The 22746-nt window shown below is 32.6% G+C and overlaps 1 protein-coding gene across 1 annotated transcript; it reads left to right on the top strand.

Moving 5' to 3' along the window:
• Positions 1-15438: 15438 nt before the first annotated feature.
• Positions 15439-22566, top strand: LOC114378230 (choline transporter protein 1-like). Its single transcript, XM_028336785.1, has 10 exons — positions 15439-15808; positions 16247-16605; positions 16804-16949; positions 17487-17670; positions 18338-18411; positions 18489-18602; positions 19242-19598; positions 20473-20733; positions 21296-21523; positions 22088-22566. The coding sequence occupies exons 1-10, from the start codon at positions 15624-15626 to the stop codon at positions 22277-22279; spliced, it is 2100 nt and encodes a 699-aa protein (XP_028192586.1). The 5' UTR covers positions 15439-15623; the 3' UTR covers positions 22280-22566.
• Positions 22567-22746: the final 180 nt, after the last annotated feature.

The raw sequence follows: 22746 nt of genomic DNA, 5'->3' as shown, positions 1-22746 counted from the left end.
GGTGGAATTCTCCTTTAATTTATGTTTCATACCACATAAATTTATTTGCAATAGGATCACTCAATATCAATTAAATACCTTTAACCAAGAAAATTTGAATCATTAGAGAGAATAAGTTTATTATTTCTAAATGAACAATTATAATCGGATTTTTCCAAAATAGAAGTAGAAATTAAATTTTGTTTAACAGACAGTGCAACATATGTCTCAACCAAATCCAAATAATAAGTCTTTAAAAGCAACCTAAAAGTTCCTATAATTTAAACTCTAACTTTATTTTCATTGCCCAATATAGACAATTCTTTTAGCATCACTTGGCAAATGACTCCACAGCCAACCTTACAAAAACATACTTATGTGAGTAATAGCACCATAATCTACCCATCAAATGTCATTGGGTATGAAAACTAAATTAACTTTAGAACAAACAAAAATGAGAAGTTTACCCTTCTTCGTACATCAAACAATGTACTTAGGACGCTTTTACTTCATATGTCCTACCTTCTTACAAAAGTAGCAAGTAAAATTCTTATCTTGCTCTTCTGCTTCTTCTCTAATTAAGAACAACTTTATGCAATATATATCATCAACTCTCTTCCTTTTTCTTATTCTAAGAATGACATGGGTTGATCTAGAGTCATAATGATCAATCTCAACTGACTCCTTTCAAACTTGAAAGTTTGTATCATATAGTTTTTGAATTCCAAAATTTGAGTAGTGAAATTAGGAGTAGTAACAACAACCAAAGAGAGAACAATAAATATACAATGCATAATTAATTTTTAAAGTAAATTTAAATACTTAAACAAGATACCTAGCACACCATTAATCCCTAATCTTTGGATTGAAAAGACTAACTGCAAGGGATACTCTCAACACAATAATCAAACATTGGTGATAAGTCCTATCAAATAATGATTAACTTTGGACACTCCATTGCTCACATAGAAAATTAATCTGATGATAACTCTAGGATTTGAATGTATTTTGATGTGAATATTTATGTCACATTCATGCATTTTGATATATTTTATTTGAAAAAACTCAGTTTGTTGTAAGTTTGTGAAAGTTAGGTGCTTGGGAGGTTTCATGTGAAAAAGAGCTAAATATCACAAATTTTTGAAGCTAATGAAAAGACAACAACCATGGTAATTTTGAACAACCACAATAATTTTGTATGTGTGCGGTAATTTTGTATGATCACAATAATTTTATTGGGATTTCTAATTTTTCCATGGTCATGAGCGGCTAGTCTCCCTACTCCGGGATTGTGATGTAGCCATGCGCTTCTACCCGTTTCCTGATTTTAATGAAACCCTAGGATGCTTAATAGAATTGTTTTCACATCAACTATTCTATCTTTGATTCTTATTTACTAAATTAAGCAATTGACCACAACTATCTTTCATTTAATTTAACCTTAATTGCTTAGTTTTACAAAAATAATTGTTTGGGAACCGGTATGTCGCTAATGCGGGTGACGGCTTAGCTTTATCGTCAATACAAATGGCGGGATGCATATAAAAATAGACCACGTTCGTAAATAGTTTAGAAAGAGACCTTATTTGATAAATTGTTTGTAAAAGTGACCCTGTTAGGTCAATTTGTGAGCGCTTTTACCTTCAGTAGCCAGTAATTACGATGGTGCACTAGTGGACTACATGATAAGATGGTCCACGACAGAATTCATCGGAAAAAAAAAGGGGGACCATGTGGTCCTCGAATTTTCACATGTGGTCCTCGAATTTTTACATGATATGGAAGTACGTTTTTTCATTTATTAAAAAACATTAAATATAAGATTAATAATTTCTTCAGAATAAATAAGGCTATGTTTAGTTTTCCGTTTAAGTACTTCATATTCAGTTTTGTGATATTATTCTCTTTGATTATTTTCAAAAATACATCTGACAACACTCATTGAATTTAGTTTTAGAAGAAATACTTGAATTACTTTTTTTCAAATTCAAATCTAAACATGCAATGAGTCTCGTGGAATGTTGGCAAATAAAAGAGGGCAAACATGGGCAAAAATAGAGGGGGAAACTCTTCTCTTGCCAACTGCCATACAACGAATCGCATCAGTGGTGGGAAGGAATATTTTGTGTGGGCCTCACTGTTAGATATTGCTCTTCCTTGTTGTAAGATAAAAATAAGAATAAATATGTTTGGATTCTTATAAAATTTAAAAAATATTAATTTTGTTTTGATAAAAAAAATTTACTAATTTGTTTCATGCAAAAAATAAAATATATTTCTTTTAGTTTTTCTTTCTCAAATACCTTCAAAAGATATCATCGACTGTTATTTTATTTTTTTTCTCCTAATCTCGTTAAAAAGTGTAAAAAATCAAAAAATGATGAAAAATTGTAATTTTAGGGATGTTTAGTCATCCAAAATTATTTGATTCATTTTAAGGGATTTTAACCACCACAAATTATTTAATTAATTTGTAATCAATTTAAGTTTATTAGCCACATTAGGTTATCGTCTAATGTGAGAACCAATAAAAATATGTTTTACCAAATTAATACCAAAAATTTAACGAGGAAGAAATTAATACAAAGTTTTTTATGAGAACGAAATTAAATATTTTTTAAGTTTTACATGGACCTCAAACATATTTTACCCTAAAATTAATTAAAAATAAAAAAGATATAAAACAAGTTAAATTGTGTTTTTAAAAACTTTAGTGGGAAAAAGTATTAATATAAAAAATAATGATATATTAAAAAATTAATAATTACATAATAATTAATAAAAATTTATTTTTTTAAATCCACAAAATGATTTTTAAATTCTAGCCATAAGTGAAATTCAAGTAATTTATACTTGACAAAGTTTATTAACAATTTTTTATCTTATACATTAAGGGTATAGGTTAATTAAACAAAAATATATTTTCATAAATAAATAAAATATTTAACATTTGTATTTTAAGCAATTAAAAGTATTTTAAAATATATATTTAATGCCCTTTAACTTATTCAACAAATACATAAGATAAAAAATAATATGCATTGACTTTTATTTAAATGTCTAATATAATTCTTTCTCTTTTCACATATTCAATTAATGGTGATGTTTAAAATCATATGAGTAGTAAATATTAACTTTTCTAATAATTTCACTTGATTAAATTTTATGATATACCCACACATGATGTTTAATTTGAATTATACCCACACATTTCAAATAATGAATAATTACTTTCAAACATTGGTAGTTAAGTAAATATAATATTTATGATATATAGTTTAATTAATTTTTAATGTTAAAACTTTCACATCTTTTAGTCATTTTGTTAAAAAAGATATCCATTAAAATAATTCAACCTTAGTTTTTTTCTAGAAAAGGGAGGGAGATGCATCAAAAGCAAAAGTAACATCCCAACTTTACACCAGCTAAATCCTATGCCAAGACCAACCCAAATTTATTGATGAACAAACAAAAGGAGAGCTACAAGAAGACCATGGGGAAACTAGGCCAGAACCCATGTCAGGAAGAGAATCTATACTCAGGTAAATCTCTAATGTTGAGGCCATATGGCTCCAAACAAAAAGAGGGAATTAAGTCCCACCAAAAAGATCGAGTATTATCCACAGCAAAATTGGCAATGCATGCGGTCTACACAATGATTGTCTTCCTTATAAATGCGAGTAGCTTTAAAAGCTGATGTTAGAGATTATGTGCATGCAGTTGGTCCACCTAGTTGAAAGCTTTCAGGGGACTATGGAATGGTCAGAAATAGCCTAAATCACCAGCAAAGACATTCAAGCCAAAAAGAATGCCAATTCTTACTTTTTGTCGTTTCAATAGCAAGAATAGTTGCTAACAGTTGGGCCTCAAACACAACAGCAACCCCAATGAAGGAGGTCAAACAACTAATAGCAGCACCCTTATCATCCCGAAAAATAACACTCACGAGTGCAAAACCAAGGCTTCCCTGTGTCGCCCCATCAGAATTGCCCTTGATCCAACCCATCGTTTGAACCCTCCCCATCACAGATAGAAGTTTACCTTTCCAGGAGCACAACTTAGCTTTAATTTTATCGACAATGGGAAGCAGGAGAGACCTCTTAGGAGTGCCCTTAAAGATGGGAACTCCCACGTAATTAAAGAGAAGAATGCCTTGGCCAAAACCTAGCAGAACTTTGACTCGCCTAACTTTAGTAGCTTGAAGGCTAGCAAAGAATCTACATTTGGATAGATAAAGGCATTGCCTAGAGGCTTCCTTGTACTCCTTGAAAACTTGTTGTAGTGCTTCGTATTAGAAGAAGTGGCTCTACAATACACCATATCATTAACAAAAAGGGAGTGGGATGGAAGATGCATCCTAAAGGACTAGTTATGGAATATAGGTGACCCGAGGAGACCAAGCGAGAGAAGGCTAAGGTAAGAATGTCTTCCGCCAGTTAGAAAAGTAGCCGAGAGAATGGATCTCCTTACGCCTGACACCCTGGGAGCATGAGAAGAATCCCACATGTCTGTCATTTATGAGGAAAGATAACTTCACCAATTGAAGAATGAGTTTAATCCAGTGGCAAAATTTGTCATTGAAGCTAAAAGCTATAAGAATATGAATGAGAAAAGCCCAATCTATCGTATAACAGGCTTTTGTGATGTCTAGCTTCAGAGCAATGTTACCCCCACAAATTTTACGATCAAGCATGTTGACTGACTCAAAATAGATTCCTATACTATCAAAGATACTTCTCCCTTTTACAAAGGTGCATAGTTCCTAAGATATGAGACACAAGGCAAGATCGGCTAACCTGTCTGCAATGATTTTGAAATGGAAGTTTGCTAGCACTATTGGAGGATAGTCACTAATGGCAGCGGCCTCCGAAAATTTAGGGTTCAACACCACTAAGTTGGAGTTAAAAGTAGGGGAAAGCCAAGACTATAAGAAAAACTGGGAGACAAAGTTGAAAATATCATATTGGATGATGTCCCAAAAGTGCTGATAGAAGGAGCCACCAAAACCGTCCGACCCTGGAGCACCTTTCCCATTCATGGAGAACACAATTTGTCTAACTTCATCCAATGAAGAAGGTTTAGTAAGACAATCATTATCCTGAGATGAAACCAAGAGAGGGATGTTGTCTTGAACATACATTGGGAGAGGCATACAACGCTTGGAAGTAATCAATGACATGACTTTCAATGTACTCCTGCTTATGAAGAAGCCCATTGCTGCTTTGCAAAGTGTTCATATGCTTAGATGCTTGTCTAATTTTTGTTACTTTGTAAAAGAAGTTCATGCTTTGATCACCATCAGTAAACCAGTCCAGTCTAGATTTCTGCTTCCAAAACTCGTGCTAGTACATAAGGGCTTGTTGAAAATCCGATAAGGCTTTGGCCTCCTCCTCTTTAAGTGCTTCAAAGAGACCCATAGTCAAAATTTGATTATGTTTAGAATCAAGCATTTTCTAAGCAGAGTCCACTCTTTGATTAACATCTCCAAAAACTAACTTATTCCAGGAAAGCAACACTATTTTTAGGGCCTTGAGCTTTTCAGAAACGACAAACATGGGGCAACCAAAAGAAGTTTTTACTAGATTTGTTTAACAATGTTGTTGCTGTCAGGGTGCTTGAGCCACATATTATAGAATTTGAAGGAGGATGGGAAAGGAGGGGGACCTTTCTGGAGGGTCAAAAGCAACAAAAAATGACCGGAGAAGCATCTTGATATTGTGCAGCAAGCTAAGGCATCCCCAAAATTGATCCATTGGTCATCACAAATGGCCTTATCCAATAGCATTTGGATGTGGGAAGAATTCTGTCTCCCATTGGACCAGGTATAGAAAGCCCCTCTGGTCACTAGATGCTGTGAGAGGTAGTTGGAAGAGGTCCATTTGTAGAAATCTTCACAATTAAATATTTAAAATTTAAAAAATTATCTCATTATGCATACTTTATACAAAATTTTTGTTTGATGTATTATCATGTATAAATTTGTAAAAAGTTGACATACAAGATTAAAATATATTATTAAATAAACATTCAAAGTTTAAAGAAATAATTATTATTCAAATATTTGTTAAATTCATAATAATGGATTAAAGATAGTAAAACTTAAAATATTGTATTGTAATGAAAATTTATAACAATTATTTAAGAAATATTGTGTTATTTTTTTTTAAAAACAATGTTATGTATGAATATATATATATATATATATATATATATATATATATAATTTATTTGTAATAAAAATGAAAATTTATTAATATTTTTATGTAAATAATATTTATTTTACTGTAAGATAAATATCTTATTAAATTCTTAAATTATCCTCTTAGGTATTTAAATATGAATTTATTTTTTATACAAATAAATAAATATAATTATCAATGCTTAATTGTTAAAGAAAAATGTAATTCTAAATAAATTTTAGAAAAATATTTTTCACATTTTTAATTGTATATATTTTGTTAGGGCAGAAAAAGATAGGAAGATAAATAAACGATAAATATAATATAATGTGGTGAAGAAAAAGAAAGAAATAAAGTTTAAGAAGCATTTAACTAAAAAAAAGAACAATAAATATGTTAGATCATAAGAATTTAAGAAGTATTAATAGTATAATTGAGAAAATGTCATTTCTTATCAAATAACACGGTTAACTTATACATAATAAAAATATTAGACTCTACCTTAAAAGCACAAAAAAAAAATCTCTTTTTAATATTAGACTCAGCTATAAAAACACAAAAAATGTTCTCTTTTTAATATAGATTTTCTTAACCATGGCATGAGTGTACAAGCAAATATCATAAGAGAAGTTGAATTGTGATTTTAGAAATTTTAAAACTTTTTTGTGAGAAATAAAGTTATCATTTGATGTATAACTAGGCAAAGTACATAACAAATTTTCGTAATATAGATCCAGACGACAAACTCAGATTTTGTAAATCAAAATATGTTTTCAAAATAAAATCAAATTTAAACCCTAGTTCAGTCGAAAAGAAACGAGAGCAAGAAAATAACTTGGACACATAGAGTTTATATTTGTTCATCTTTATCACTGAAACTATGTTCGATTCTTGGTAAACTACTAAGTTCAACTAATTATAACAAGTTACAAGTATTAGTCATTGTCGCTTTTGGCTCTACAACTCAAGCTCTACCCAAGCTTGATACAACCCAATATTCTTTGTACTAAATGCCATTGTTGGCTCTATACAAATCAAAATAGATTTGTTGTTTGATTGCACAATGACTAACTCTCAATCGTCTTATAGACAAATATACAATATCAGTACTTAGTCTTTTCTTTCAAGATGTTCAAGGTGTTTTGAAAGTTTTTCTAAACTTTACAAGAATTTACAGAGCCCTTTACAGAATTTTGAATATGAGTGCTTCAACTGCTACTTCATATCTTCAAAGCTTTTAATATTTATAGGTCTTCTTCAACAAGTGTTTGTTGTCTCTAAACGGATAAATTTCTTCATTTTAGCTTGTCTATGAAGAATGTGGTCGTTGAAGCCTTTTAATGATTGCATTAAATGCACATACTTCTTCATGTTGGAAAATCACTCATCTTAGTTATCGTGTTGAACACTTCAATAGGAAACCACTTCTTTTTTTTGTCAAGAGTAGATCTCCACAACAAAGCGCATCTTTGATGAAGATTGGTAACTTTCATATCTTGAACTTCATCTATTCTTCATAGGATTCGATAGATCCTAGGAGAATGTCTTTGCAAAATAGGCCTCACAGAGTATTAAATGAAGTCTAGTGTCATCTCTTAAATGTTGTATCAAATCATGACTTTTAGCCAACTATTGTCTAATACTTCAGACATAGGTCGCAAAGCATGTTCTGATATCGCATAAGAGATAACTTTTAATATTTATATTTATTTGTATCTAATAAAAACAATTAGGAGTCCTGATTAGTCTTAAGACATAAATGTCTTTTAACTTAACAATGAGGATAATTTTGTGTTCAAATGTTGCTTTTATCACTATATAGGCCAATGTAGCTACTTGACAAAAATGATGACATTACATGTATTCTCCATGTTTAATTTTTGTTTTTGGGATCCTCCAATGTTTAAACAACCATGTAAGATGGAAGTTTAACATATCTACAAAATATTAAAAATACCAATATTTAATGATTTTTTATAATATTTTTAGAGGAGTTATATGATATACACATGTAATTATTTTACAATAATGTCAAGTAGTCTTTACAATTGTCTCTTTAAGAAAACAATCCAAATTATTTTGCAACGATGTCTTTTTAAGCTTATATAGTTCTACCATAAACACAATATTTAGTTAAGGAAAGGGTTTACGGACTATTTATCATCTTATAAGATAGATATACACACATAAGCATTGGTCTATACACTAAGAGATATACAACTTAATATAAGGAGTTCAAAGCTTAAGTGTGATCTCTAAGGCTTTTTTGCAATGAATTCTCTTTTTGAATCTTGTACATGTGTTCTTTGGTATTTATAAGATCTTGAAATATATTTGTTGGGAGCTTCTTACATCTTTCTTTGTCTACCTTCTTACATGGAGAAAAAAAAGATCCTTTAAGCATTAAATGTTGTATTTAATGTCTTTCACCAACTAATAATAAATAAGATAAAACATCTTACTTTTCTCTTCTTTCTCATACTCAAAATGGTGTGATAGTGAGGATATTTACTTTTGTGTTTAAAAGTGCATTGCTATATTTTTCTTGCTCATAGGCACATCTTATGAGAAATATAGTAAGTAGAACTTTTTGTTGACCTTCCTTTTTGCACTTTCATGAATGATCCCCAGAATATAACACATTGTAAGCTTCATCAATATCCCTGCATATAAGACTCTAACCAACAAATATATATATATATATATATATATATATATATATATATATATATATATATGGATGTATGTATGTATATGAGATCAAATTACACCGATGTAATATAACACCATTTAATAACTTCATATAAAATGTAATTTTTATCGATCCAACTGTTGAACTATATCAGCATATTGCCAAGATTGTCTATGTTAAATTTTATCAAAATTGAACATCAATAAGTTGATAATCAAATAGTGCATATTCTGGTATATGATGAAAAATTTATATTACGCCAATTTGTATGAATGAGGTAGTAAATAATTTTGGATTAATATGAAATTTTGTACATATAGTTTATGTGAAAGGAACTTTCAATCCAATAGTGAGTTTTAAGAAAATATTATTCAATTAAAAGTTATTGAATGATGTAATAATTTATTAAAGTTACATATGTGTAATTTGATATATATATATAATCACTTCATGTCTTAGTATGATTTGTGTCTGACTTCAAAACTTTTCATATAAAATGTTCTATTTAAGAAAAATACTTTGCTTTGTAGAATAAAATTCTGGGTTAAATAAAAACAACTAGGGTGCATTATTTGTCCTTTGTCTTAATAACAATAAAGCATATAAAATGAAAAGTGTGTCTATGTGTAAATTTTAACAATTAATTGAAATAAAATTAAAATTAAGGTGTCTATGGGTAAAAAAGAAATTAAAAAGAAATTAAAAATTAAAAAGAAATTAAAAATTAAGATATTTATTTTAAAAAGGGTAAAGTTTAGAAGATCTGAATATTTTTCTCCCTATAAAATATTGTCTTAACATTGTTATCATCCTAATCAAGATGAGATGAATTAGGATGAAGGTTCTTGGCTATAAGCGAGTTCATCACCCTTACAATATCCTTATTGTAGTTGTTGCAACCTACCTCACAACGGGACGACGAAGGAAAATAAAAGATGCATCTTCTAAAAAAGAAAACGAGTGGGGTCGCCACCAACGTTTATTAGAGAAAAACGTTAGAAAAACCAAAAAGAGGTCTGCGAATTTTGAAAAGAAGGGTTCGAGAGTTGTTTATACATAGGAAAGATATTAGCACCCCATGCGTCCGTCACAATGGACGACAACCTTTAATCGAGTGTGCAAAACGTGACTTCAAAATTATATATTTTTCCTTTTTTATTATTTATTTTTATTTTTCCGAGTTGACAAGGGCGTTGCCCTTGCTCCTATGTATCCCCTTGTGCGATGAAAAAATCAAATCTACGTAGTTTTTAAATCTGAATGTTTGTGTGTTAATTGATTTTATGTTTTTTGAAAGATTTATTTTATTTGCGAACAAAGAGTCGTTAAGGCTTTGGACCTTGAAACAACGTTTTAAATTTTGAAACGCAGAGAGAATCGTTAAGACGTTGAACCTTGAAACAATCTCAAGTGATATTTAATAAAAAGAAGTTTGGTTGTGAATTGATTTCCTTTATTTGCTTTTTTTTGTTTATTAGTCTTTAGTCTTATAAAGGAAAAGAAAACAATTCCACGACACTGGTGGTCGGCTAGAATTAAACCTTACAATTAAAATGAAATTACCAATGATAAAACGGAGAAAATGAATACATACATAATATCAGAGAGGACCCATAATGGTACATGGATGACATTCAACTCTTAAGAAAAGAAAAGAAAAGGAAGAATAACTAACCGGTTGTTGCACAAGGGTACAAGGCTAGCAAGAAAAGTGACGTAGGGAATGATCCTCAGTTGCGATTCGACAATGCTTCGGTTTCACTTTTCTTCTTTTTCCTTCCTCTCCCTTCGTTTTTCTTCCTCTATAAAACTTCTGAACCCTTTGCCCCTTCCCCTTTATGACTATTGATATGAAAAAGCCATTTGGGGCAGGGGAAGCTCGCCCAGGTGAGCTGGAGCTTTCCCAAGCGAGCTGATTACTTAAGGTTAAAGATATTCCATGGCCCAAGCGAGCCAGATGTTAGCCAGGGCAAGCTTGGGTCCAAAAAATTCTATAAATGACTATTTTGTCCATTTTCTTGTGGTTTTTGTTCTTGGATCTTACAATCGATTTGAGCAATCCCTCGACCTTACGTTGTATCCGGTGTCGGACGATAAAAGCATTTTTTGGACGAAATTAGGGTCCGACAGTAATCAAAAAAATAATTTTTTTTGTCAAGAGTTAACTCTTAATTGATGGTCCCAAACTAATGAGACCCGAAACAGTATGTAAAATTAAATTAGTGATGCGAACCTGAGTAGGAGTAGATCGTTTGATACAGGCTACGAAGGTTTGGATGACGCCACTTCCGGTGAAGGAAGATAAGTCAGGGTAGACGCCACTTCCGGTGAAGGAAGATAAGTCTGGGTAGACGCCACTTCCAGTGAAGGAAGATAAGTCTGGGTAGACGCCACAAGGATTACCTTGATAAGTCTGATATTGGTTCAACCAGGAACCCGGAGAGAAACTCTCACCAAATTTTATCAAAATGCCAAAAGTTTTTTTATTCAAAACAAAAACCCATACTTATAGTGTAGCTGAACAAAAAGATAAAAATAGACATGGGCCTTTTAAACATTTTGGGCCAAAATTACAATAAAAATAAATTATAACTAAAAACTTATTTAACTTGGGCCTTCAAATTAGTTTAGGCCTTCAGCAACAATTAATAGTCTTGATAGTGTCTCTGCCTCTGGGCCTTCATCCTTCTCCACTTGGGCCTTCATCCTTCTCCACTCGGGGGCTTTGTCCTTCTCCACTTGGGCCTTCGTCCTTCTTCACTTGGGCCTTTAGCCTGTATTTGGCCAGTTTCATGATTCTCATCATTCCCTCCTTCTTGGAAAACATTTGTCCTCAAATGTTCAGGATCATCACCGGGTTCAAGTACCACTTCCTTCCTTTTCTTGTGGGCTTGCTTGACATAGCTTTCATTCTTCTTTGCAATTTGCACCTTCACTTGGTCATACAATCTTTTCACATACTCAACTTTGGCATGTGCATCCTTACGTTGAGTCTCTTGGGGATTGCTTTTGTAAGTTGGCCTGTTAGGCAATGAAGCTCCGGGGAGGAGATCAACTTGATGTTCTATGCCTCTTGAAGGTGGTAGTCCATGAGGAATCTCCTTAGGAAAGACATTTTTAAATTCCTGCAATAATGGTTGAACACTAGGAGAAATAGAAATAGTAAACTCATTAGAATTATCAGTAGAAATTTTACTATCTTTGCAATACTGTAGATTGAGTGGTTCATGAGCAGGTAACACTTTCCTCACTTCACTCGCCTCTGCAAAATAATTAAATTTTCTCTCATGTGTATCACTCTTTTCCTCGGGTGTATCACTCTTCTTTTTCATATTCCTTTGTGGTGCCTCACTATTTTCTTTCTCTTGTTCTCTCTTTTCTCCCATTCTGATTTGGTCATCACACACTTCTCTAAGGGATAGAGGTTTAAGAGCAAATGAGGAAGATTTGGCTATTCGTCTGTAGGGCTTTTCTTTGTTACGGTTCAACAAACGTTGCATTTGTGTAGTCCACGCGTCCAGAAATAAGCACTGAGATTCATCCAATTGATGATATACACCACCATTGTCACCAGCTCTTGCCATGATTAAGGAACAAAGAATTTTGCAGTAAATTAAAAAAAATAAAATTCAGGACCTCACCACACTCTACTCACGTGTTTCTCTCTTTGATGGTAGTTCACTCGTGTTTGATGCTCTCAATATAGGCTTTTGTGTAATGTATTCCCTCTTGCCTTTTACCACTCGTGTTCCCTCTTAAGTTCCTAGATGGACCGAATTAGACACACAAGGTAATATAAAATAAAAGGAAAGACAATATAATTATCAGAGTAACAGATTTGATTTGGGATAACAACTTGGACTTGATTTGGATAGCAGATTGGATTTGATTTGGATAACAAATTAGATTTGATTTGATTTGGATAAAAAAATTGATTTGATTTGATTTGGATAATAGATCAGATTTGGATAACAGATATGATAACAAATAAGATAACAGATAGGATAACAGATAAGATAACAGATATGACAAGTAAACTTCAAATGCTCATAACTTTTGTTACGGTTGTCTGTTTGAGGCCCACTATATATCAAAATGCTCAGAATTCAGAGGAGAATCTAGATAAGGGGATTTGGTACACGATTTTCTGCCAAAAAAAAGCCTCTAACTTCCTCAATTTCGTGTTCAAAGATCAAACACCCCACTTTCTTTTTTTTTTTTTTTGTTTTCTTCTCTTTTTTTTAAAAAAATTTCTGCAACTTTTTTTTTTTTAACTTGAAATAAAACTCAAACAGATTTTTTTTTGACACAAAGTCTGAAAGACACAAGAAACAAGAACAAGAACAAAAACGTGACAAGAACAAGAACAAGAACCAAACAAAGACACAAACAACAACGCAACAAGACGCAAACAAGAAAACAAATAACAAAACAAGGACAAAACACGAACCTGGACAAATTACAAAGGAAAATAATAGGATAGGATAGAACCTGTATTAAGAGCCAAAGCTCTGATACCAGATGATGTGATCCTGACTAGGAGCGGATTGTTTGATACAGGCTACGAAGGTTTGGATGACGCCACTTCCGGTGAAGGAAGATAAGTCTGGGTAGACGCCACTTCCAGTGAAGGAAGATAAGTCTGGGTAGACGCCACAAGGATTACCTTGATAAGTTTGATATTGGTTCAACCAGGAACCCGGAGAGAAACTCTCACCAAATTTTATCAAAATGCCAAAAGTTTTTTTATTCAAAACAAAAACCCATACTTATAGTGTAGCTGAACAAAAAGATAAAAATAGACATGGGCCTTTTAAACATTTTGGGCCAAAATTACAATAAAAATAAATTATAACTAAAAACTTATTTAACTTGGGCCTTCAAATTAGTTTAGGCCTTCAGCAACAATTAATAGTCTTGATAGTGTCTATGCCTCTGGGCCTTCATCCTTCTCCACTTGGGCCTTCATCCTTCTCCACTCGGGGGCTTTGTCTTTCTCCACTTGGGCCTTCGTCCTTCTTCACTTGGGCCTTTAGCCTGTATTTGACCAGTTTCATGATTCTCATCAATTAGTTCATATGCTACTGCCCTACTTATATGTCTAATGCGTGAAATGTCAATTGTGGAACGTTCATACCGACGAATCAATCGAGCCAAAAGGTATGGGGAAAAAGAAAATGGTAAAAATAGTAAAGACTAAAGACTAAAAAAGATACGAGATGTGTATAGCAAATCAAAGCAAAGCAAAGAGACCATTCAAAGAAGGAAAGAGGTAAAAGAGGCAGTAGTAGGGTCTACTAGTTTGTGAGCCTTTGCATTTGCAGCTCGGTATCATAAGGACCAATCTCTGTCCGTGTGATAATAATGCTCAAAACCGTCCATGTTTTTTTTAAATTAGTATGAAATTGTCCAGTTCAAAATCATGATTAATATTCGTTCGGGATTATGAGTGCTTATAAAATAAATATTTTTTAAATAATTTATTTAATAACCAATAATAAAAAAATTCAAATCTTGTTTATACAATATATATATCTATTGCTTTGTACTAAAATACATCAACCGTTAATTATTGGTCCGTATGACTCGGATATTTTTTATTTATTTATTTTAACTTCATCAGTGTCCTTTCTTTAAGTCTCAAAGCGGTGAATAACCCAATTTAAAAAATTAAATCAAATTTCATATACTTTTTAAGGACTTCCCATCATGGCTTGTCCAAGCTTCGGCTAACGGCTCATTCTTCAGTCCGAACTCAATACTGGGCCAAAAAATAATAAAATTTTATTGCGAGTTTGGGAGTTAAAGCGGTCAGCACTAATAAAAACTAATCTTATTCAAACACATAGGTAACAGAAGTATTTCTTTATAATTTCGTATTTTATATCTAAAGTAAATTAAATTAGTTGTGTAATACTACTATGAAACAATTATTAAACATTAAGCATTACAAATCGATGGTTGTGTTTTTCAACGAGGTAATAACTAGACAGTTTTGTACCAGAAGAAAAGGACTAGACTGTTTACTTTTTTCCCCTTCAATTCCAGCTATCACAATGATTCAATGTCATGCTATTATTTAGCTTAGGATCAATAATAATAATAATAATAATAATAATAATAAATAATAATAAATAAATAAATAAAATAAAATAAAATAAAACTATACTTGTCGTTGACTAAAATGATTTGATGTAATTATTTCGTGAATTCAATTAAGTAGTTATAGCTTTTATAATATTGCTCATCTATATAAATAAAATAAACACATGATTTGGTAGAATTTAACTTTTCTGGAACTATAAAAATGTGCTAAGTGAAAAGCTATTAATCTTAATTAAAATAACAATAAAAATAATGCACTTTGAATTAAAAATAAATATTCTTTTTATCTTATTATAATTCTCTTGTAAGAAAAAAAAATTATTTTAAAATAATTATTATTTTAATTTTTTAATATAACATTAATTATTATTTTTAATTATATGTCTTATAATATTAATGAAGAACAATTATATTGTCAACTACTGCTAGCATACTCGGAGCCTTGTCTTGGAGAAGCCACAAAACATGCACTTTAGAAAATGTCTGTCTTAACATGTCATAAAGTTTTCATTATTATATAAACCCAAATCTAAACTCACTTGCTTTTTCAGACTGCCTTTCACCCTCCCCTAGCTTTGTTTCTGCTCTGCCCCTTCCCCTTCTTCACTCTCCTCTGAATGCTAATTTGAACCAAAGCTTGCAACTAGGTAAAGACACATACTTGAAAAATGAGGGGTCCTTTGGGTGCAGTAATAGGAAGATACCCATCAAGTGATGGAGTTACCCAAATGGGTGGAATTATAAGGCACAACAGGAAATGCAGGGACATCACTGTTCTAGTGAGCTTCATAGCTTTTTGGATAGCAATGATTGTCAACTCCAGCTTTGCTTTCAACCAAGGAAACCCACTGAGGTGAGCAATCTTAAAGTTTCCAACTTTTATCTGTATTGGAGCTGTGAGTGGAGTTTCTGCAATTGGCAAGTTGTGGTTTTGAATGTAGGGTTTGACACGTGGGGTGTTGTCTTTCAACGGGGTTCCTTTATAGAGCTTATTGTTAGGTGAAATTGGTGATGGATGCATTTTTTTAGCTAGTGGTTTATGGTTGTGTACTTTTCCTTTTTTGTTTTGAGTAGTTTACTTGACTAAGATGTTGGCAAATGTTTGCTTACCGAGTCTATTTAACTGTCACAATTTGTTCTTTTTCAACTGGGAATCAATGTTGTTGTTTGTTTGGCTGCTGAAGAACTTAACAGCAGGAAGTGGCAGTGACATTTGATTGTGTAGCTGTAGCAGCATGAAGTTCATAATATTTATTCTCCTTTTTGCTGTTTTCACACTATGACTTACCAGGCTTACTTATGGACTTGACTACAAAGGGAATGTGTGTGGTGACAAGCATGCACACCCTGGCCTTAGTGAATTGGAGCTCAGATATTGGCAAAATCCTAACCAGGTTTATCAGAGTGGATTGAAGGATAGCCAATTCAAACTGGCTGATGCCCGCAGTATATGCTTGTCGGAGTGCCCTATGCCTTCGGAAGATTCCCTTAATTGGGTGTGTGATTATCCTGAAGGAGATATTCGTCTTTCGATGAAAGATTGGATTAATAGGAACTATGATTATTTTGAGTTTCTTACACCGGAAATGAGAAACTCCTCTCTTCAACTACAGGGTCCATGTTATCCTGTCATATTTCCCAGTGTAAATGGTGAGCTGACTATTCCCTTTTGATGCTTTCATAAATTCATATTTTTTTGTATGCCTGCATATGGCTGTGTGGATGCACTGCTTTGATTTTTGACCTTGGTTGTATGGTGTCCTCCGGGACGCTTTGGTAGAGAATTGTCAATCCCCTATGTATTACGAGTTTTATTGTACCTGGTCCCTAATGCATATTTTTGTCTAGTTTACTGGAGTTGCCAATTCATTGCTCGGGCATCAAATACATCTTTGAAGCATTGGCAGCAGATGGGTGGAGTTAACATCAACGAAGACATTGTTATTGACAAGTCCATTCACAAGTCTATTAATTCTCGGTCATCTGTCTTAAAGGTTAAAAATTTTCAACTTCCTACATTTTTTATTTATTAGTATTATGATTGTAATTTGTCCAGGGAAAGCGTAACCACTCAAAATCAATGTTCTATCTGTGTGCATATATTGTATTATTGGCAAGTTAGGGTTAACAAAGAGACAAGTTATTGATGGAAATAAGAAGATCTTGGAAAATACCTTATACCTATTTTCTCCATACTAGTTTAGATGACAATTGATTTGTGTAGTTCATTGACTGCAATATCATCTCCCTTTGTCCATATTAGCCAGATGGCTAATACTTAATAGAAAGGTTCTTGGTCAGATTGAAAATGCTAATAGTTTAGTGAAGGATATTGATGGTTGTAGAGATGCATTATGTCTTGAATCTTGATCCCGTATCTATTTCCACCTCTCCTACCTTTCTCAAATTTATACTCTTACTAAGTGCACCCACACCAAACTTAGCTTACCTGTATTTTGTATGTTGCACCATTCAGCATCATGTGTATTATGCGCCATGGAATTTCAATGTAACATGATTAGTATTTGCAGAGATACATGGCAGACATAGGAAAGGCATGGCCTGTGTTGATTGTTTGTGGAGGGATTTTGCCTCTTTTTCTGTCTGTGATTTGGCTGATGATGATTCGACATTTTGTTGCTGCAATGCCTTGGATAACAGTTGTGCTCTTTAATGTTCTAATAATATCTGTCACAATGTTCTACTACCTTAAAGGTTAGGAACTCTGCTTGGCTGTTTCAATTTTATTTTATTTTTTAAAACAAATACAGGTGTTTTCATGAAAATAACATTATACAGATGTCAAAATAAAATGTGAATACTCCTTTTTGATTAGTGTCCTTTTTGTTCCTCCTTCATCAATTCTATTTATTAGTTGTAGATCCTGTCAAATAGAAAAATACCTCATTACTGGATTTTGTATTAAGACAAAGGCAAAAACATTGTTGGGCACTTAATACAGATATTTTTTGTTTCAAAACTTACAATAAAACCAGGAAATAGATTCCCAGGCTTGACACAGGCTAGACTCATTCTACACATGTTTTGGTAAAATATTTAACTTTTAGTATACTACTTAAAAAAGAAACAACATTTTGGGATTTATTTCTTATGAATTATTGGAGTATGAAGTATTGAAAATTCTAGATTGACTTTTATTCTTGGAGATTGAATTTTTAGTTTTGAAAGAAGAATTATTGATTTAGATCTCATACTGTTCTTTCCATAACTTTATATTTGTTAGAGATTCTCGTCGATCTCTATTCTGATATTACTGTGTTGAATAGCCTAGCCAAATAAAATTTTATTTTATTTTGTTTATCTGGTTGTTGGATAAACATCTGTCAATAATGCTTAATTAATTTTTCTTCCTAATTTTCAGCTGGATGGATTGGAAATGATGCCATTTCTCCCATCATTGGTGAGCATGACCCTTACATTAGTGTATATGGGAGGGTAAGTAGCATCCCAATTGAGTTTTCTGTCTGAATTTATTCTTGCATGTAGATCTAATGAAAAGATCTCACTTTTAGGAGCTGACTCATATACGAGTTGTCACTATACTTATGACCTCTATCATGGTTGTCGCCATTCTTACATCAATTGCTATTGTTCGCCGCATCCTTATGGCAACATCTGTCCTGAAGGTAAGCATCACTTTATGATATGCAATTATTTAACTATTATTACATTGTTTATTTTTATTCATTGAGTTGATTTCTGATAGCTATCATATGTAACTTTTGGACCTTATCAAGTAGTCTTACACTATGAGTAAAGTGTTACTGGCTACGGAGGACTAGGCAGTTGGGGTACATGTATAGATCTGTTCAGGGAAAAGAATAATTCAAAACCAGTGCTCATTTTGCTTATTTCACATCTGGCAATGGAAGTACCACTGACAGCTTTATCCAACTATGGTCATATAGATTTCACTTGTCATTCCTCTTATTTAACAATGAATGAATGCTGAAACTTTTTCCCTCCTCTCTTGACAACTGTACTTGTCACAAAGCATACCACATTTTGTGTTGATATATAATATATCTCATTCTCATTGAATGATCTTCATCCAGCATGCACACACACACACACTTTTGTGACTTTTACCCCCATATAATGTGTAGTGTTTGCACATCCTGTTGTCACAATGTCAAACATAACTTTTTAACAAAATTGTTGCACTTATGCTACAACCACTAATAACTATGAAATTAGATTTTTTCATTATTTCTGTTATCCCAGGTCAATTGATTTTATTGATTTCATGCAATTTTTTTTAACAGGTTGCTGCAAAAGTGATAGGAGAAGTTCAAGCCCTCATTATTTTTCCTCTCATACCATATGCTATCCTTGCAGTGTTTTACATGTTCTGGATTTCAGCTGCTCTCCATTTGTTCAGCTCTGGCGAGGTTGTTCAGAATAATTGCAACTCTAACTGTTGCACATATGATCTTATTGCAAAACGGGTAAAATGCGATCGTTGTTGTGGTTATAGCATTCATTACACACCACATATTGGAGTTGCCATCCTTTTCCACCTATTTGGGTGTTATTGGGCTACACAATTTTTCATAGCTTGCTCCTCAACAGTGATTGCTGGGTCTGTCGCGTCTTATTACTGGGCCCGTGGTGAAACATCCGTAAGTCACATGCCTTGTTCAAAATGCATAATGCAATTTAGAAATTTCATTGATTTTTTCATGCATTGGAGTAAGTAGAACCCCATTTTTATTAGATTGAACTACTTGTGGTCCCAGCCTAAGCAGCCATAGTATATTATTTGAGTTCAGAGGTCGTTGCTGATCAGTGTAAGTAGAATTATAAATTATTCAAATTCAACTTGTTCTATCAATTATTAGAATAATATGGTGCAGAATTGTGTTTATACTTGGGTCAAATGGTCCTGTTTGGTTAAACTTCTCAATAAGCAAGCACTTATAAGAGAAGAAAATAAGAATGTAAAATGAATTAAGGGTGAGTTTGTTTAAACTTAAAAAAAGCAACTTTAAAATAAGCGTTTTTTATACAAGTGTTTTTTTATGAAGCAGATAGGATTTGCTTCTTAAAATACATAGAAAACTGCTATTTTTAAGCATAAGCAGTTTAGACAAACATACTAAAAAACAGAAAACCGCTTATTTTATTAAAATAAGCGCTTATTTCAACAAATAACTTTAAACAAACTGGCCCTAAGTTTCTCCCATAAGTTAGAATTAACTTATGCATAAGCTAATTTTAACTTGTTGAAAAAAAAAACTTTAATTCATTTTATCATTTTTTTTTTCTTTCTACAAGCACTTATTGGGAAGTTTATCTAAACAAAGCCAATGTCAAGGACTAAAGGCAGATTTACAGCTTCATAAAAAGCCAAATTCAGACCTAACTTGCAAACTGCTAGTGCTTGCTTGGTTTACTTATTTCAATTTGATCATCTGTTAATTAAGCAGTTTGGTCTGACACATACAAAATTCTTTTATCCATGTTACTAAATATGATTCATATTTCTCAATGCAGCCAGAAATTCCATTTCTTTCTGTCTTTTCCTCCATGAAGAGGCTTATGCGTTACAGTCTTGGGTCTGTGGCTCTTGGCTCTCTGATTGTATCATTTGTAGAATCAATCCGCTTTCTGCTTGAAGTTATTCGTCATAAGCTAAAAGTCTCAAGTCATAGGCATGACAGCTGCTTAGGCAAGGCTGCATACCAATCTTCTCAATGTTTTCTCAGGTGTATTGAATGGACCATCAAATCAGTAAACCGAAATGCTTACATCCTGGTAAATTTTGTTAATCTACAGTAACTACCGTAAAGAAGATTTTTTATGCTTGCATCATGTGATAGCATGTGTTTTGTTATTGTGGTGCAAGTAAGGCCAATGGAAGTGAAAGCCGATTCTCTTGTACCTGTTGCATTTATGATTGATGTGTTCCTTAGAGGCTGAAATTCATTTCCCTGCTTGCGTTGTGCTTTTTGTAAGGTATACATCATCATAGAGGGCAAAACATGTCCCGAGCTGTATTCTAGTAAATTGCACAGAGAAAATGTTGGTTTAGACCTATGAAAAAGAGTAAAACATTATGATAAATATGCTCAGTCAAAAGTTATTTACCTTAGTTTGTCTTGTCAGCCACTGCCACATACTTGTAGCATTAAATTTTTTCTAATTGACATCCCATCCCTAGGACAATGCATTAGACTTATTCTGATTGTAATTTCTCAAGTATCTTCTTGATGTCTGCCTTCAGATTTTGCTATAACGGGCAAAAGTTTCTTTACACATTATACTTTTTTTTTTGTATACTTTGTTTTTATCTTGAATATCTTTTTGGCACCTGCAGATTGCTATAACAGGCAAAAGTTTCTTTAGCGCTTCTTCTATTGCAACAGAACTGATTATGAATAATATTCTAAAGATTGGGCGTCTTAATGTGATTGGAGATGTCATTTTGTTCCTTGGAAAACTGTGTGTCAGCCTCTCGTGTGCTTTGTTTGCGTTCCTCATGTTGGACACACACAAGTACAACTCTGCTCATAACAAGACCTCATCTCCCCTCTTACCTGTTGTGGTATGCTTTCTATAATCTAATTATGTGACTAGATGGCAAGAATGAGTTTGCATTTAACAAAAGCACAAAAGTAAAAGGCAATTCAGTATTTGCTCTTAATAGAGAGGGAGAGTTTTAAATTATTTTAATGTGCTATTATTGAATTTCATAGCTTTCATCTCCAATAAAATGGTTTGTTGTTATATAGAATTTTCAAATAAATTTGTATTTCAAAACTATTTTGGTCCTTACATCACAGTCCATGTGTTGCACAGCTATAGCTATTTACAGAACTTGCCATTAATGTTCAGATACACGTTGGACTCACTAGTCTTGTGCTCTAAATCACTAATTTGTGGGAAGCAACAAATTGTTACTTTTACTTGAACGTCCGTTTACTGGATTGAGAATGGAAAAACAAACACACTATAAGGGACTAACTCCTGCATTTAACATTGCAATAATGGATAAAATGCAATAGAAGGACCAAGAGCTGGAATACTTGCCAAAATGAAAGTCTACTAATTCATCATCGAATGTGAATTTTGAACAATAATTCTCAGAATCATATTTTGTGTAATGCAGGTTTGCTGGGCTCTTGGATACATTGTTTCAACCCTTTTCTTTGCAGTTGTGGAGATGTCAATTGATACCATAGTTCTCTCATTCTGCCAGGATTCTGAAGAGCACCAAGGGACAGCACAGTATGCTCCACCCCTTCTCGTTGAGACCCTCAGTGACCAAAATGAGATGCAGAGACTCACACAAGGACCCTAAGGAAACTTGTCTGTGTAATTTTGCTAAATATGACAACATTTAGATATTTTTATTAAGCTGCATATTTTTGCCACCATAGTTCCGTTCTTACATCACTTGTATATATATTGTCTTTAGTGAAAAGATACTTGAGGTTTAGAAAAAAAAAAATCGTTACTAAGGTGGGATAGGCGAGTTCACCTTTAGACAAATGGGTTATCATTAGCACAAACAAAACACATTCACTATCCTTTCCCCATATGATTATAATATTTTCTCAAAAGTGTCTCTTCTAGTGAAATAGTAAACTTTATAAGTTGAGGCTTATTGGTTTGTTCCCTAACTTATACTGGAAAATTCCAATTCTTTTTTTTTTACCAAATGTGCTAGTTAAAAAAATTATTCTGATAAAAAATTGTGTATTTCATTTTTGTGTAAGGAGCAAGGTTTTAAGAAACAAGATTATCTAGTGTAACTCGTACTCACTT

Source organism: Glycine soja, chromosome 12, assembly GCF_004193775.1.
Source record: "Glycine soja cultivar W05 chromosome 12, ASM419377v2, whole genome shotgun sequence".
Taxonomy (NCBI): Eukaryota; Viridiplantae; Streptophyta; class Magnoliopsida; order Fabales; family Fabaceae; genus Glycine; species Glycine soja.
This window is presented reverse-complemented; position numbering and strand designations above follow the sequence as displayed.